The 15,850-nt window shown below is 41.3% G+C and overlaps 1 protein-coding gene across 2 annotated transcripts in view; it reads right to left on the bottom strand.

The window, feature by feature from the left end:
• Positions 1-15,850, bottom strand: part of Meis1 (Meis homeobox 1) — a 140,892-nt gene that overhangs the window by 16,124 nt on the left and 108,918 nt on the right. For both annotated transcript variants that reach the window (XM_057772308.1, XM_057772309.1), the window contains exon 9: positions 9,956-10,032. In XM_057772308.1, coding sequence (XP_057628291.1) covers positions 9,956-10,032 — 77 coding nt within the window. The remainder of the gene's footprint in view (positions 1-9,955; positions 10,033-15,850) is intronic.

Below are 15,850 nucleotides of genomic sequence, written 5' to 3'. Positions count from 1 at the left end.
ACTTCCTGCATGCTAGGTAAGCATTCAACCAACCTAGCCTATTCCTTAAAAACAAAATATTATCTGGTATCTCAGTCAAAACACTGGGCCACTGGCAAAAAGAGTCCAAAACAGTGCCTAGTCGGAAGAGCCGGGGAGCGATTGGGAACAGGCCGCTGACCGGCTCTGAGAGGAGAGCAGCATGGAGGTGTAGAACCACAGCAAATTAGTGGCTTACTGCAAAGAAACACGCTTTGATAGCTGTAAAACTTAACACACGAGTTGCTGAGGTTATTGCCATTATAAAAGTCTCAAAAATACATACTAGTACAAAACTCCTAGCGGTGTAAGCTGGAAACAACCCAAATGCTCGCCAACTGACACAGGACTAAGCTGAATGTGTTTCTAGCCACGCAGTACATCACTGCTCGGCCAGGAATGAGGTGCTCATAATACATGCTGCAACGTAGTTGGACCCTGAAAACATTAAGTGAAAGAAACAATCCCGTAAAATCGCATATTATAAGACCACCGCTTGTATGTGCATGCGTGCGTGAAATGCCCAGAAGAGGCAAATGTAGAAACAGAAAGTAGAGTGATGGCTGGGACCTGCTGATTAGAGACCAGGAAATAAGAGGAGCAGTATTAACTAAACGGGACCCAGGTTCTTTTCAAGTGGCCAAACTACCTTACAACTGATGCTGGGAAGGGTTGCAGACCTCTGTGGATGCAGTGCTGAACTGTGCAGGTTAAATGAGCAAATGCTGTGGTCTCTGCAGTATACCTAATAAAACTGCTAAGAACACGTCCACAACGGGCAGCCTGAAGAGGCACTGGAAGAGGTGGCTTCTTGTCCCTGTCCCTTAATTGGCAGCTAGCAGCATGTCATTTGTCAAACGATGCAGAAATTCCCACCCAGAAGCTGTACCCTATGGCTCAGTAACGTGGCCTTGTGTAAGACTTCAAAAGTCATGTGTGTTTTTCAAAAGAAATAGCATGACTGAGAACAAAATTTAATTCTCAATATGCCACCCCCCCCACCTTAAACACTACATTTACTCAGAATGAGTCTCACATATCCCTTTTGGTTCCCCTGTCCTCCAAGCCCTAAGGCTGGGAATTCTAGGCACAATCAAGTCCACTTCTCTTTCCATGACCAGCTGAGGCGACTGAGGGCTCATGGTTTTGTACACATACAGTTCTTTCTATTAGCTTTTCAACCACACACCCCCAACCATTTCCAACTATCTATGAACTCTGACCCGAACGAGGGATCAGTCAACCACAGCAGATGTTCTTGTAATACAGACCAACATAACCCTTCAGTCAGACAGCAACCTGCAAAATTACTGCTTTCTTAAAAAGAAAAAAAAAACCTCAATAACCCAGACTAAAACTACTAAAAACGTCAGTATATGTTATTTAACCAGGATGCATTTAGCTTCCATCTATAGGCAATGGCAATATATTGTTCCTTTAAAAAAAAAATACTTTATCAGTATTAAGCCAGATCTCACTAATGACAGGAAATTCTTTTTTTTTTTTTTTTTTTTGGACCCAAGATGGATAATCACCATGAGCCTGCAAGACCTAATGTGTTTGAGGAAGGAAATGGTTTTTCTGTCTTCGATGCTGGGGTTTAATCTTGAGAGGCACTTGCTACTGGTGGGTAAAATGCAGAACGCCTTTAGGGCTATGAAACAAACTGTTCTTGCTATTTATTTGTTAGTGTTAAGGAGTGGCAAGAGCGAAAGACTCAGGTACTTTGCAAACCAGTAGGCCAGCCTAAAAACTTTGTAAAAATGCAAAAAAAAAAAAAAAAAAAGTGGAGAGAAACATTTTCAATGATAGTGGTGGCTTTGAATGAAGGACCCCATATTTGCCAAAAATTACAGACATTCATTCTATGTGGTTTTATTTTTGAATGTTGGGCTTTCCTTCTCTAAAAAAAATTAAGTATAATTGAAGATAGCCATAAGTATCTACACAAAAGACTGGCGTCCACACATAGGTGTAAGCGCTGACCAGAACCTAGACCTTTGTCCTTCCAATTCCTCCTTCCACTGAGCCTCTGGCTCCCCTTCCTTTTGAGAAAACTTTTGTTTAACAAAGAGGCAACATTTGCCCCTGGTTTTCAATATTCCAGGCTGACTCCTCAACCACTCAAATACGCTATTTGTTTTCAGCCCTGAAGCAAGGCAGTGATGTAAGTGAGGGAGAGAGGGTCTCAGCCAGCTCAGGGCTTGGTGCTTAATGCCTAATCACCCAACACCAGGCTCAGCAACTGTTGACACAAAATAGGTGGAGATCAGGCCCGTGCAAGCAGAAAATACCAGGAAGGCAAACTCTATGTAAACACACTCAAGACAGATTTGACAAGAATAGACCTAAGCCGGACTTGCTGGGGGAACTTCTACCCTGCAAAGCGGCGCTCTCCCCACAGCTAAAGCTGCTTCCCCTTGCAAAGTTCCTTTGAGATGATCAAGAACAGCATTTACCAATTTGAATATGTTTACAGAAGACAGTGGAGACAGTAGTCCCCTGATTCACACAGTGTGAGTTGCAAATCTGCTCCTACGTGCAGGATTTATGTAATGTAATCCGGTGCTTCCACACAACACCTGGAGGGGAGCCAAATAAAGGGGCGGGGGGGGGGGGGGGGAATCAGCGTGCACACACAACCACAATTCAAAAAGTTATTTCTCCTGACCTACAAAACTCATTCGAAAAAGCAAATGGGTGATGCTTAAACAATCTTTTAATCTCTAACTGACACCTGACAACCCATTACTTATAGATTATTAATGCGCCCACTAAAAAGTTTGTCATGTACAAAATTGCTAGAGAAAAAGATTGAATGCCTGAGGAAAAAAACAAATTTTGCTGTACAATAACTTGAGAAATTTCAAGGCTATTATCTGCCGTGCCCTTCACAGTCTCACAGCGCAGTGCTGAAAACAACTGATTTATCTTTATTATGAACCCTCGAATGACAGCCCACATGTTTTTCATGTCTTGCGATAATGTTTAAATTCATCTAGTCTTTATTTTACAGTGTTTGGTTTGCTTATTTGAGATGAGAGGAAGTAGCAACTTTTTAATTAATTTTCTTGGGGGGGGGGTGTCTCTTCATCACAGCACTCTCCTGCTCCGTTCCTGCAGTAGAACCCTGATCAGATTGACTTTGCAGTGCTCCCCTGGCTTCTTGGTGCACTCCACACAGTCTAGAATACAGGCATGAGAGTTCTCGCTAACCAACCCTACGGCTCTACTACGAAAGTACAGGAAGCAGATATCTGTGACAATATAACGACCTAAGTAAGGACACACATCTCATTGGTCAGGGATGAGGGGAATGATTAAACATTTGATTCAGTTTCAGCTCTTTGATATTCCTCCGCTTACTCCATGACTTGCCCTGTGCAAGCACTATATTCTCATATGGCTCTTTTGGCCCCTGTGGAGACAAGCTCTTAACCTTAGCAATCATGCTTCATAGAACCCCTTCCCATGATGAGTTCTTGCTGCTCTACTCCAGCACACTGGAGTCAGTGCTTGGCGCTTGCTCACTCTGGGGGCCTTCCCCACCCATTCTTCTGACTGACTGGATGCTTGCACTAACGCAGAAGGAAAACAGCCAACCTGGCTCTTAGTGAGGTCTTGCAACAAGTACAGCTGACCCATGCGTGCACAACGTCCAAAGCCAATCTGAAAGTCATTCACAGGGAATGGGTCGCCCAACTCTGAGCCTCACTTGACGACCTTGTACGTTTCAAAACGCTTCCACAGCTGAAGCCTGAGCTTCAGGTGCGCTGTGTAATCTTGTCCTGATAATCTTGATGCTGCCTGCTGCCTGGGAGGAGAAGCAGTAGTTCCAAGATGCAGGGTTCAGATTCCCATGAAGGCAGGGTTTCCCTGTGTGACAGTCCTAGCTGTCCTGGAATTAGCTCTTGAAGACCAGGCTGTCCTCGAACTCACAGGGATTCACCTGCCTCTGCCTCCCGAGTGCTTTAAGGCGTGTGCCACCACCGCCCGGCCTGCCTATCCTTTCGTCTATCTTCAACAGTGTTAAATACATGACTTCTACAGCAGGGGAAAAGCTCTGAGAAATCCAATGATATGAAACTATATCAAATAGTCAGAGCAAAAGTCATTTTCAAAGAGAATTGTTTTCAGGAAGATTCTTTTAAATCTGCAGACAAAAGCAGGGCCTCTGTTGAAGTCCTAAAACTCTCTGACATGACAATACCTGGAGGTTTCTAAGCTCACAGGCCTTTGCCCTCCGAGATATTTGCTCAGCTCTCCTTCCTAATAATAGCTTAGCTGTCTGGCATCTCTCCAACCATGTCTCTGGCAATATGCAAGCTAAACATTTTTTTGACTGATTTCAATATTTTCTTATGAGCAACGAGACAGTATTTTATCGGGTGAGTATTACTGATTGCTCTAATCTAACCTGAGAGTAAGTGTCTGCAAAGGTAGCGTTGTTAGAATTGACACTCAAGGTGCAAAAAGCCCAGCAATTAACCGAGGCTTAAAGAACAACGCTTTCTGATATGTTCTGCGGAGTTAGTCTGTTTCTCAATCTCCTCTGCTTTCTTTTTAACACTGCACCTGTTACTCCATTGCTCAGTTACGAAGTCTACTTTAAATGGAGGTTCCTCTGCAATCCTCAAAGCGGAAGCAGCTGTGCCCTGAAATGACTGTGTGCCTGTGACGTTGCTGCACCCCTCGGTGACTTCCAGCCAGGGAGAGTCTCTGCACGTTGTGTTGCACTTGAGTAGCTGACCAATGACCCCAGAGTCTCTCACACTGAACACTGCTATGGGTTTGGGTTCTGTTTCTCTTTTTCTTTTCACATCTTTTTTTTTTTTTTTTGCCTTGTCTTTGTGTCATGCCTCTGCTTAGCTTTATTGACAAAACAATCTGTGCCTAATGTTTAAACAACATCTGTAAAATGTATTATTAAATTACACCAGAGGAGAAGCAGAACAGTTCTATGGAGCCCACTGACCCCTATTGATTTTGAGATCACAGGAGCTGAAAGGATAAGCTGTTTTAACATTTACATTTAAACATGTCTCTATATTTAGAGAATCTTTGATTACTTATAAAGGTATTTGCTCCATTACTACTATAATTCAGAAATAGACTTGACCTTTAACTGTTGAATCTATTATGGTAAAGATCGGATTTTGTAAAAATGAGCTTCCATTTTTACCTGCCTGCAGCATAAGAACCTAGCTCCTCCTCTATGAGTCACAGATGGGAAACGATGCCTGGATGCTTGGCAGTTTGAAGGGTAATAGATGAAGGACTTGGGGATACCCAGGATGGATTCCAAATCTAAAATCTATGAAGGGCACTAGTTCTAATATCTTATCAGACACCAGGGTGCTGCCTAGAACTCCACACACCCAATTGACAGAGAGGGTTTTCTCCCTACACACATGCCAGACTTCATACATGCTCTATATTTTTTCACCAAAAACTCGTGCTCCCTCTTAGAACACAGGGAGATAGTCATTTAACATCAAGCCCTTCTAGGAGAGGATGTGTATGAAAAGCCGTAAGCCATGAAACTAGAAAATTTACTCCATGAATCTGGGCCAGACCTCTGTCTGCTGGGACAAGGAGTGTCTGGGATTTCCAGCAAATACAACATAAGCATCAGTTTTGCCACAGCATGGCCTGAAAATGTATCAATGAGTTTTTATTTGACCATTCTCCAGTCACACTTTCAATGTATAAAAGCTGGTCTGCTGAAGATAAAAAAGAAGCAATATTGGTTTTGAGCCTATGGATGTATGTGTATATTCATGTATGTGTTTGTTAACATATGTGTATGTTTTCTTTAAATATCTGCCTAGAAGGGAGGGAGTCGAGGGTAAATAAAAACACATCGTGTACACTTATGAAATTCTCAAACAATAAGTAAAAAAAATATTTGATAAAAGACTTGAATACCGAAGTAATTTTTTGGAGGCGGGGAGGGATGGGGAATCCTGGCTGTCCTGGAACTCACTCTGTAGACCAGACTGGCATAGAAGCCACAGAGATCCACCTGCCTCTGATTCATTAAAGACATGCGCCACCACCACCTGACTCTGAAATGACATTTTAAAGCTCCGCCTAAAAAGTCATCTACGGCCAAAACTCACAATATTTCTGCCTGCTTCAGAATTCTCAGAAGTATTTGTCACAACACTGAAAACAAAAAAAGCAGAGATGGAAAGTTTCCAAATGCTGATTTTACCATTTCTCAATGAGATTAAACAATGGAGGAGGGAAGAGGAAGGAGACACAAGCATAGAGTGCAGGCTGAATCTCACACCTCACTATACTTTGAGTCTAAACTTCTCACAGCATGGAAGTATCTAGGCAGTCAGCCATAGCACTTGACCTGGATAGGTCAGGCAATGCCTCCTTACATGAAATCATGTGTGGAAAATATTTTTAATATTCTGGATTATTTCAATAATTGCCTCAGATCTCAACAACATACGCTGGCATAGATTTAGTCTACAGTCTCTCACGTGAAGGATATCCCACTCCATCCTAGGGCCCTAGCGCCAGTCATATTAATATTCCTACTCTCTTATTTTCATCCTGACCAAGAGAATAAATTAGTATTTACAATGACATTTTTATCTCTGTTTTCTCTTCATCCAATCTGCCTCATTGTTTAACAGTGCGGCTCTTCCACTTCCCCATTGCCCTGTTTATTTTAGTCTCAGCCACCTAACATGTAATATATCCTTTATGTCAACGAAAAGATTTAAAATGGGTTTCGTGGTGCTGTGAAGGAACAGTGCCCCAAAGTCTCTGTCTCATTTTCTAGGTGGCGCCTCACTATAGCGGCACCAGCTAAGGTTCCTCTGACAAGCTAGCAACCAGAGATGAGTTTATAGCTTTTACTTAACATATTGTGCATTTCAATGTTGCTGCCAATAATTATGACTGATCTGCACCCAACCTGCCCTTCAGCGTTCTATGAAACATCTTTAGCCATGACTCATAGCATATACAAAAATTTACATGTGTGTTAACAAGTTTTAAGAAATCCAAGAAGAGGGACGGAATTTTTTTCTAAGTTGTATTTAAATAAAGTGAAGAGGAAGTCTTAAGACATTAATGGTCTTTTTCTTTTTTTTTTTTAATTAGGAGTTCTAGATGAAAGTAACTTCGTGGACTGTTGTTTTATGTAATGAAAGTGTTTACGTTTAGGCATTCGAAAAGCTCCGTGCATTTTTATTACAGGAAAGTAAAAGGAAAACACGTTCTACTTTCTCTGCCTTTCAGTCATCAAACAGGCCATGGTTTAAGAGTCTTCGGCACCTTTAGGTTTTTAAGGTACTATCATTCTTTGCATGCTATTTCCTACCTAAAGTCTAAAGATAGATAGATAGATAGATAGATAGATAGATAGATAGATAGATAGATATAGATAGATATACATACATGCACATACACACATATATATATGTATATGTTTCCAACCTTTTTTTTTGGTATGTTTGTCTTGTTTCTGTAGTTTGGTTTGTTTTTTTAAGACAAGGTTTCTCTGTGTAGCCCTGGCTGTCCCAGAACTCACTCTGTAGGCCAGGTTGGCCTCAGACTCAGAGATCTTCCTTCCTCTGCCTCTTGAGTGCTGGGATTAAAGGAGTGCACCACTACACCTGTCTATGTCCAGCTTCTTAAAAAGAGAAAGTTTGGAAAACATTTTGAAACTTGAATAAGACACACAAATGCCGTTTCTCACCACACTTCGAGAAAACTACCCATCTTGAATAGTTTAAGTTACTTTAGAAACCATCTCTCCAGGAAACTGTTATCAAGACCAGAGCAATTGACAAATGAGAAGCAATCGAGGTGCAGGGAAGAGCCATCTCTACACTCAGGAAGGACAAGGCGAAAGAGCACCACACACTCTGTCCCATATAAAAAAGTATAAGTGATTTGGAAGTTCCCTATCTGCAAAATTGAGCTTCAGTCTTAAGTCTGCACGTAACTTGAGAACTGCTTCATAGCCTTCTAATTCTTCATCTTGCTTTTCTAATTACCAAGGTGAAGGCATAAAGCTGTGCCCATTGGCTGATGAAGACCTACAGGTCTCTGGGAGACCTTGTGCAGAGAATCCAGGGACATCTCCTGGCACCACAGGAGAGCCCTGGTGCCCCTGCATTCACAGGAAATGTCCCATCAGATGGGCTTTACACTCGAGAGCGTGTTGGACTCATCCTGGTAACTATGTTTACGAAGAGTTTGTTAGCAACATTAAGGACGAGGAGAGATGGCAGGTACGATAGCCAGCCTGCTCCTTAGCGCTCCTTAACTTGAGCTCAGCCTGCCACTCCTTTACCTTCACCAAACAATATTTCCCAAGGAGATGGCACACTTCAGCAACTTCCAGTGCATTATGACTGTCGCACCATCGCTTTAAGCCTAAAAAGATGATTGTAGGTGCACACAAAAATCTCACTGTCTCCCTTATGGGATCATCCAGTACCTCTGAAAAACCAGCTATAAATGGGCAGTGGTGATAGTTTTGAAGATTTCAAGACAACAGCAGATGAAAACAGGCAAACAGCAAAGCCTCCAAAGCCGCAGAACTTAACACATTGAGATACAGTATGACTTCTGTGGGTTCCCTAGCCACTAAGAGGGCTGCAAAAAAATTGATCTCCAAAGGCTGTGGTAAGGTCATAGAAATTGATAACCCTGACAAGCGAAGCTCATGCGAGTCTGTCTGTGTCCTGCAGATAGTGCACTTTGTAAATTAATCCTCCAAAGGCAAATATAGCATAAGTAGCTTGTTATCTCTAAAACACTAAGTTGGAGAATACATGGGATTATATTGACAGAAATTACATTTTCTGTAATGGGGTTTAATATATCAGAGACATCTCCCAGAGGCTCAAGGCTCACTCTCTAACAGTGAAGGGTCTGTTAATGTCAGTACAATGGACATCAAGAACAAATTTATTCACCAAAATGGATTAGGCTATGTAATCAGAGAGTCTGTAATATTAATCTTTGACACCTATTGAACAGAAAGAAATACTTATGCCTACAAACCGTCATTCTCAGCTTTCTCTCTTTCCCAACCCGACTTTGAGACTTTTCTGGATTTTACTGCAAAAAAGATAAGATTTCTCCACTATAAACACGATCTGAAAATATTAGGAAGATTAATTGGATATTATTAGTTTTAGAGGAGATCGGGTTTCAATACCCTTCAAATACGACAGTAGGCCGGGGTGATTATCTTAACATGGCTTTTACACAATCACAAAGGGCATAAATCACGCTTTCTCAGACCCTCGGTGCCATGTTGCTGGACACTTAGTCAGAATATTATTGGTCAATACTCAGCACAGAACCTCAGCTTTATACCAGATCAAGAATCGACATTTTACTTAGAAAAAGCATTGGATAGCCCTCTGCTACATCGGGCTGTAAAGTCCTTCTTAGAAGAAAACAACTTTTCTCCCCCTCCAGCATCTGAGTGTGAAGAGAACCCGGAGGCTGTCTTCTCACAGATAACCTTAATGAAACTTATTTATTAAATTAGTTCCTCAGAGAATTTAAAACAGCTATGGAGCAAGGGTAGATTTTTCTTCTTTCATAGAAAGTAATAGGATATCAACTCTATCAGTTATCCTAAAGAGAAAAAGCCAAAGAACGTGATATGAATTCAGAGTTAAAGTGAGTGGTCCCCAAAACACACTCATCCTGTGCATGAAACCTGTTGACTCATAGAGGAGGTGGAAGGCAACACGCTCCATGTCCCACATTAGGAAGGCAACACGCTCCATGTCCCTTCCCACAGTGGTCTGGTTGGTTTCCACCTTTGGATCAGCAAGTCACCAGGGAGAGCAGCAGCTACTGGGTGTGGCTTCTTCACGCAATCCATTCACTGCAGGTTGCCAGAGGGGGGAACAGGCTGTGAAGAAATGCCAGCCAAATTACTCACCAATTGTTCACTTGAAGGATGGTGAGTCCTGTGTCTTGTGCCAACTGCTTTTTCTGTTCTTCAGAAGGGTAAGGGTGCTGAAAGAGATCAAAAAAGAGGGTATGTGGACAGCAGGCAATGTTTATCTCATTTGGTCAATAACCTGAGTGTCTAGTGAAGTCTATAATTAAAGGTAAAAATGCTGAGGTGTGTCACTCCTATTAATGGAATACTTCATCATCTAATTAATGGCGGCAAGAGACAAGCCAATTACAAAGATTAGTGAAGTGTAGAAATGTCTATTTAGGATACTTGTAGAACCTTGATACTAAGTTTACCCTTTAACAAGTTTATTTGTTGCAAGGCTAGAAAGTTTAGGGTGATCTTCACCGTGTTGTATTGGATTGTTATCAGTGAGTTCTCTCTTTCTCCATGTGTGTGTGTATGTGTTAAAAAATACCCATCTGACTTAATATACTCTCGGCCGAGGTGCCCAGTATTTAAGTGTAAAGCTCTCCCTCCTGCATAGTACTGGATTAAAATATTGAAACTAAATATACTTTATTTAGGCCACTCTTGTTTCAAGTTTTGAGCAAAGCACCTGCAAGCAACACTCAACCAAAACGGGTGTCGTCTTCATTGTCAGTTTGACAAGCTTCAGGATCATTTATGTGGCACACCTCTGCATGGGTGAGGGTGTTTCCAGAGAGGATTAGATCAGGGAAACCCAGTCTTGAATGTGGACCGCACTGTCCTGCGGGCAATGGTCCTATACTGAACAAAAGTGGGAAAGAGAAAGTCGCCGGGTGTCAGCATTTGACTAGCTCTGCTTCTTGCCTCTGGAGTTGTGAAAGTTTGTGGAGTACCAGTCCTGGGATACCCTGCTGTGCCTTCCCCTAGGCACCTTCCTCTCTCTCCATGATGGACTGAGTCCCTCAAAACCTGAGCCAGGACAATCCCTTTCCATGATTTGCTTTTGGCATGCTTTGTTAATGTTGTTGCTGTTTTGTGGTTGTTGTTTCTTTCTGTTTTTTCTTTTTTGTTTTGTTTTTTGCTCACAGTGGTAAGAAAAGCAGATAATACAGTTTGTTTCCACATCTAAAAGTCAACTTAGGCTAGGATTCTGTGTAAAGGCCAATAAAAAGTCAAAGGCCGTATGTCACCTTCTGAGAACAAGCCCAGTTCTGTTCGCCATGAGGAAGAGAATACAAAGGGTATCGATCGCATAATTAAATAATGAGATGAATTCGGAAGCCTATTGAAATTTGTTTGTGGAAACATTTTCTGTTCAGTGGTAAAGTGCATCTAAGTTGAAACATGTTTCTGAAGTGCAGGAGAGCTCTGAGGGTGTGGTTTCCACCTGTGAAGACATTGGCTGCCTTGAAAGGTTGCTGCCCTATAAATCCTTGCCAGATGAAGTTGACCTGACAGCCAGTCCTCTATGCTTAGTCCCATTAGGAATGAGAGAAGGTCCTCTCAAGACTCAATTTAACTGCATGTGCCATGGAAACTAAATTCTGGTCTATTGGATGACGATTAACATAGCTTTTAATCTCATTAATAATGTCTGGTCAGATGCTTAAGAAATCATTAATGACCACATCAATGCTTTTACATGTAACTTTAAATATGTCCTAGGTCTATACACGTGGGGTATGCTTGTGGAGAGTGGGGAGATAGTGATTTTTCCCATAAGCATTGTCTTTGATTGCCACTTAATCAATAAATACACAATTAGAATGAGGCTTGGCTCTCACGTAATATAGTACCTTTCTCTAAGGAGCTTCAGGTATATTTCAGATAGGATGGTAATTAATCCCATTAGATCCCTCCGGGTAACACGAATGGAACCACCATCCTCTCGTTTTGCAGGTGAGAGAGTCAGCCAGGAGAAAGGACAGCCAATAGTGATAGTGTCTCCTTCTCTTCCAGAGCCTGTCTTCAAAACCCTTCGCACTGCTTACATAACTTGCAGAGCCAGCCATCAGCCCCGCCCTTTCAGAGCCACTGACTTCTCACCTCAGTCACACTGTTCTCATTTCTGCATTTCTACTCTTTCAACATTTCGAGGTCCCCCCCCCCGCCCCGCCCCATACACTTCTCGGTGTCACTGTCAGGGTTCAGACCAAGGTCAGGTACTCACATGCACACAGACACACACACACACAGATGACATGCACACACAGACACAATCACACACCACCACACCACCCATACACAGCTCATTATCACACATCAACCTTTCCCTCACTCCCTGATAGCAAGCATCATTCTCTGAAACCCTTTTTCTAAGTCTATGTTTTCTTGTTGGGGGATCTTCTCGCCCAAGTACCAGTTTGAAATTCATTGCTTCAGTGTTCATCATCCTTAAAGTCTAGATAAACATGTAATGGGAAATTAGCAACTGTGGTGTGAGCAAAAAGAGTAAGTATAACTGAGGTACCGTACCCAGATACTATCTATTCAGAAGCAACACCAAAATAGACAATAAAGTGTCTTTCAGAGCCCACAGAGAGTGGAGGCATCCGCACCAGCATTGTCTTTGCTTCAATCCTAAAAGTGGTGTTGACTCATGCATTCAAGCCATAATGAGCTAAGACCACACACAACATAAAACCAGGTATCAGGACCAGTACAGACTTAAACACCACCCAATACCCTACGTTTAAGACATAATTCCTATTGTATAAAAGAATGCCATGCAATTCTCATCAAATGAATCTCTTTTCTGACAAACAGAACACTGGATTAGAATTTTATATATAGTAGCTCTGTGTCTATACTAGTTGAAAAATTGTATATAATATAAATGACTCTATTAGAGCATATAAATTATGCTGCACTTACTAATTATAAGACTTTGAACATGCACAACTTTTATAGCCCTCAATTTTGTTACTTTCAGTTCTAGGATCCATTGAATCTAAAGGTTTCTCCTGCTAGCAGCTCTAAATGGTAGTGCCCAATAAGAATTACAAACTAGATTTGGAAATGAGCAGTTTTCTTTGTAAAAGAATTATTGCCTTCATTTTTGTGTGTATACGCATGCACATATGTACATGCATGTGTGTGTGCATGTGTATAGATGCATGCCACTACATACATGTAGAGGTCAGAGAACAACTTGCAGAATTGGTTCTCTCTTTATACGCAGTGTGACCCAGAGATTGAACTCATGTTATCAGAAGCCCTTACCATCTAATCAGCCCCAAATACTCAAATTTTAATACCCAGTTGTTTACACTATTTGGATATAAAGTTATGAGCATGTACGAATGGGCATTCTGGTCTATAACATTTTTTGTAATACTATTTACTTATAGTTTTCAAGGTCCTAGGAAAGCGTCTTTTAATTATTTTTCAATAGAGTTAATAAATATGTCTACCCTTGCTCTTCAGTAGAACTGAGTTACAACATCTTTTGCCTTGTCTTATTGGCTGTCTTAACGCCAGGACCAGAACTAGACAGAAAAAAAATTAGTATTTGTGCCATTCATCTTTAGCTACTTTGAAAATTGAGAATTGTCACAGCAATTTCCTTGTCCTGTGTTTTTTCAAGAGTATTTTTGCATGCTTGTTTGTGAGCAAGCTTTACATACATTCTTATAAGACAAATGGAATCCACATTTTATTTATGCAAATGGTGTCAGAAAAATTCTCCTTGGATCATTAAAATTACCTGAATCATTACAGCTCCTCAGAGCTGCAAGGCAGCCCTCCAAATTCCACAGTCAACATCAGTTGTTTCTTCACATCATGGAGTTTCTGATTTCATAATTTGAATATCACAAAATGAGAAAGGTCTGGGTTTTTTTTTTTCTTCTCCTCTGTCACTTTTCCTGTGATCTGATTTTAAGTAATTGGAACAAACTGTGTCTAATTTCATGCAGCATAATTGCTAGGCCGCCCCAAGCTATAGAGACCCAGCACTCTGTCTCCATTAAGCAATTTTCAGCTCTTTGGGATGTATTTTTTATGTAGATATGAATGAGCCTGGATAAAGTTAAGTGTCACAATAATTTGGACATTATTAATAAGAGATATATATGCCAAGCAGAAGGCATAGTATATGTATATATGTATGTGTATATGTGTGTGTGTGTGTGTGTGTGTGTGTGTGTGTGTGTGTGTGTGTGTGTGTGTGTATTGACTAAGTTGAATATTCTAGGGAATGGCACCCAGGACCCTGTATACACTGGGATACCAGAAAATTCCTTGTCTATGGTAGAGAAGCCATGTTTTTCTTTCTCTTCATGGTTCTTAGCCTTGGTGTCCCACAAACTCTTGATTTCTTTTATTTTTTTACATTAATCTGTAATTGCCAAAACCATATGAAAACTATGACTTTGTAGCTCATACCCACTCAGCCAAAAAATTCACAGAAAAGTAGGCTTCTACATATAAACCTTAGTAGTTTAAATATCTCAGATCCTCTGAATCTTGATTACTTAGGGTGTTTGTAGATAGTATTAGTTAAGTCTTCGTAGACATAGAAAAACGGCCTGACCAAAACAACAAACAATACCCATGTGCCACAGGTGAGACTTCCGTGAAACCACTCAGATTTGCTGAGTTCACACGTGGAGGTGACTTTCAATAGGCAAAGGCAGATGCCATTCTGCAAGAGATCAAGGATCCCGGAAAGGTGCCACTTTAGGGAGAAAGGGGGAAAAATCCATTCCAAACCATTACCACTAAAGGCTCATGTTTCTTTTTAGCATTTCCCTGAGCGCCTATCCTTTATTGCATCTAAATGACAAGGACACTGGTTGACGAAAGATCAGTGGCTTCTTGTGAAGGAAAGACTTATTGCACTGGCCTGATATACCAATCAACTTAATCACTCTGGGATATCAAAGTAAATTTGACCACCATCCAACAGACAGTGAGGGACACCTTGCTTTCGCTGTGTACATTAGCCTTGCGCCATTATCTTTTAAAAGCTTAATTATTTGCAAACAATTGATCAAGATGGGAATTTGAGAAAGGATATGCAAGGGCCACTGGGAGACCTGCAAAGCATTAAGAGAACAAACGAAATTACCTCTAGATCCTACACTAAGAATTAACGATTGCAAAGGGAAAGCGAGGCGGTGTGGTAGCTGCAAGGGTTCTGTCTGGAGTGCTTCCCATTTGATCTGCATTAACACCTCAGGACTGAGTGAAAGCCATAAAACAGTGATTATGTACGGGCAAATCTGACCCTCCCTTCCTGCATTCAACCTGCACACACACACACACACACACACACACCAATCTATTTTCACTGGAGAGAGCAGAGATGCTGGACTCAAAGGGGAAATCAGTCACTTGTGAAGAATGGAACCCCAGCAATGGGGAAAAAACTCACAAAATGACCATCATCATTTCCATAATCAGCAGCCTGACTTCCAAGCCATTTGCCACTCTTCATGTGTTTCTAGATACACAGAATGACTTCTAATGATGACCTAATATAGAGAGACCATCTTACAGCTTTATCAAAGCACAAAATGACCCCCAGTGAGCGTGTCCTGTATAACTGTAATAAAGAATATATGACCGGAAAAAAAGCCTAAAAATAGCTTGTATTAAAGTTTAGTCTGGGCTGTCATTTTTACTAGCCACAAGGAATAGAAGATGACAGAATGAAAATGGCAACTCTCTAAAGAAAATTTATCTCAGCACAATTCTACTTTTATGTATTGAGATTGGCATGGGAGAACCTCCCATAGTGATGGTGGTTATCTGGTATTTACGAGTTTACAATACCTTGGAAGGGAATTTATTTATTTAAACAATCAAGCAGCCTTTTCTGTGGAGCCTCAATGGGAAGAGACAGACATTCCACAGTCCACACAGATGGAAAACGTCCAGCCTTATATCGTAACGACATCCTGGACCAAATGGGCTCCTTTCATCCAAACGTCCACCCCG

This window comes from Chionomys nivalis, chromosome 6 (assembly GCF_950005125.1).
Source record: "Chionomys nivalis chromosome 6, mChiNiv1.1, whole genome shotgun sequence".
Lineage (NCBI taxonomy): Eukaryota > Metazoa > Chordata > Mammalia > Rodentia > Cricetidae > Chionomys > Chionomys nivalis.
This window is presented reverse-complemented; position numbering and strand designations above follow the sequence as displayed.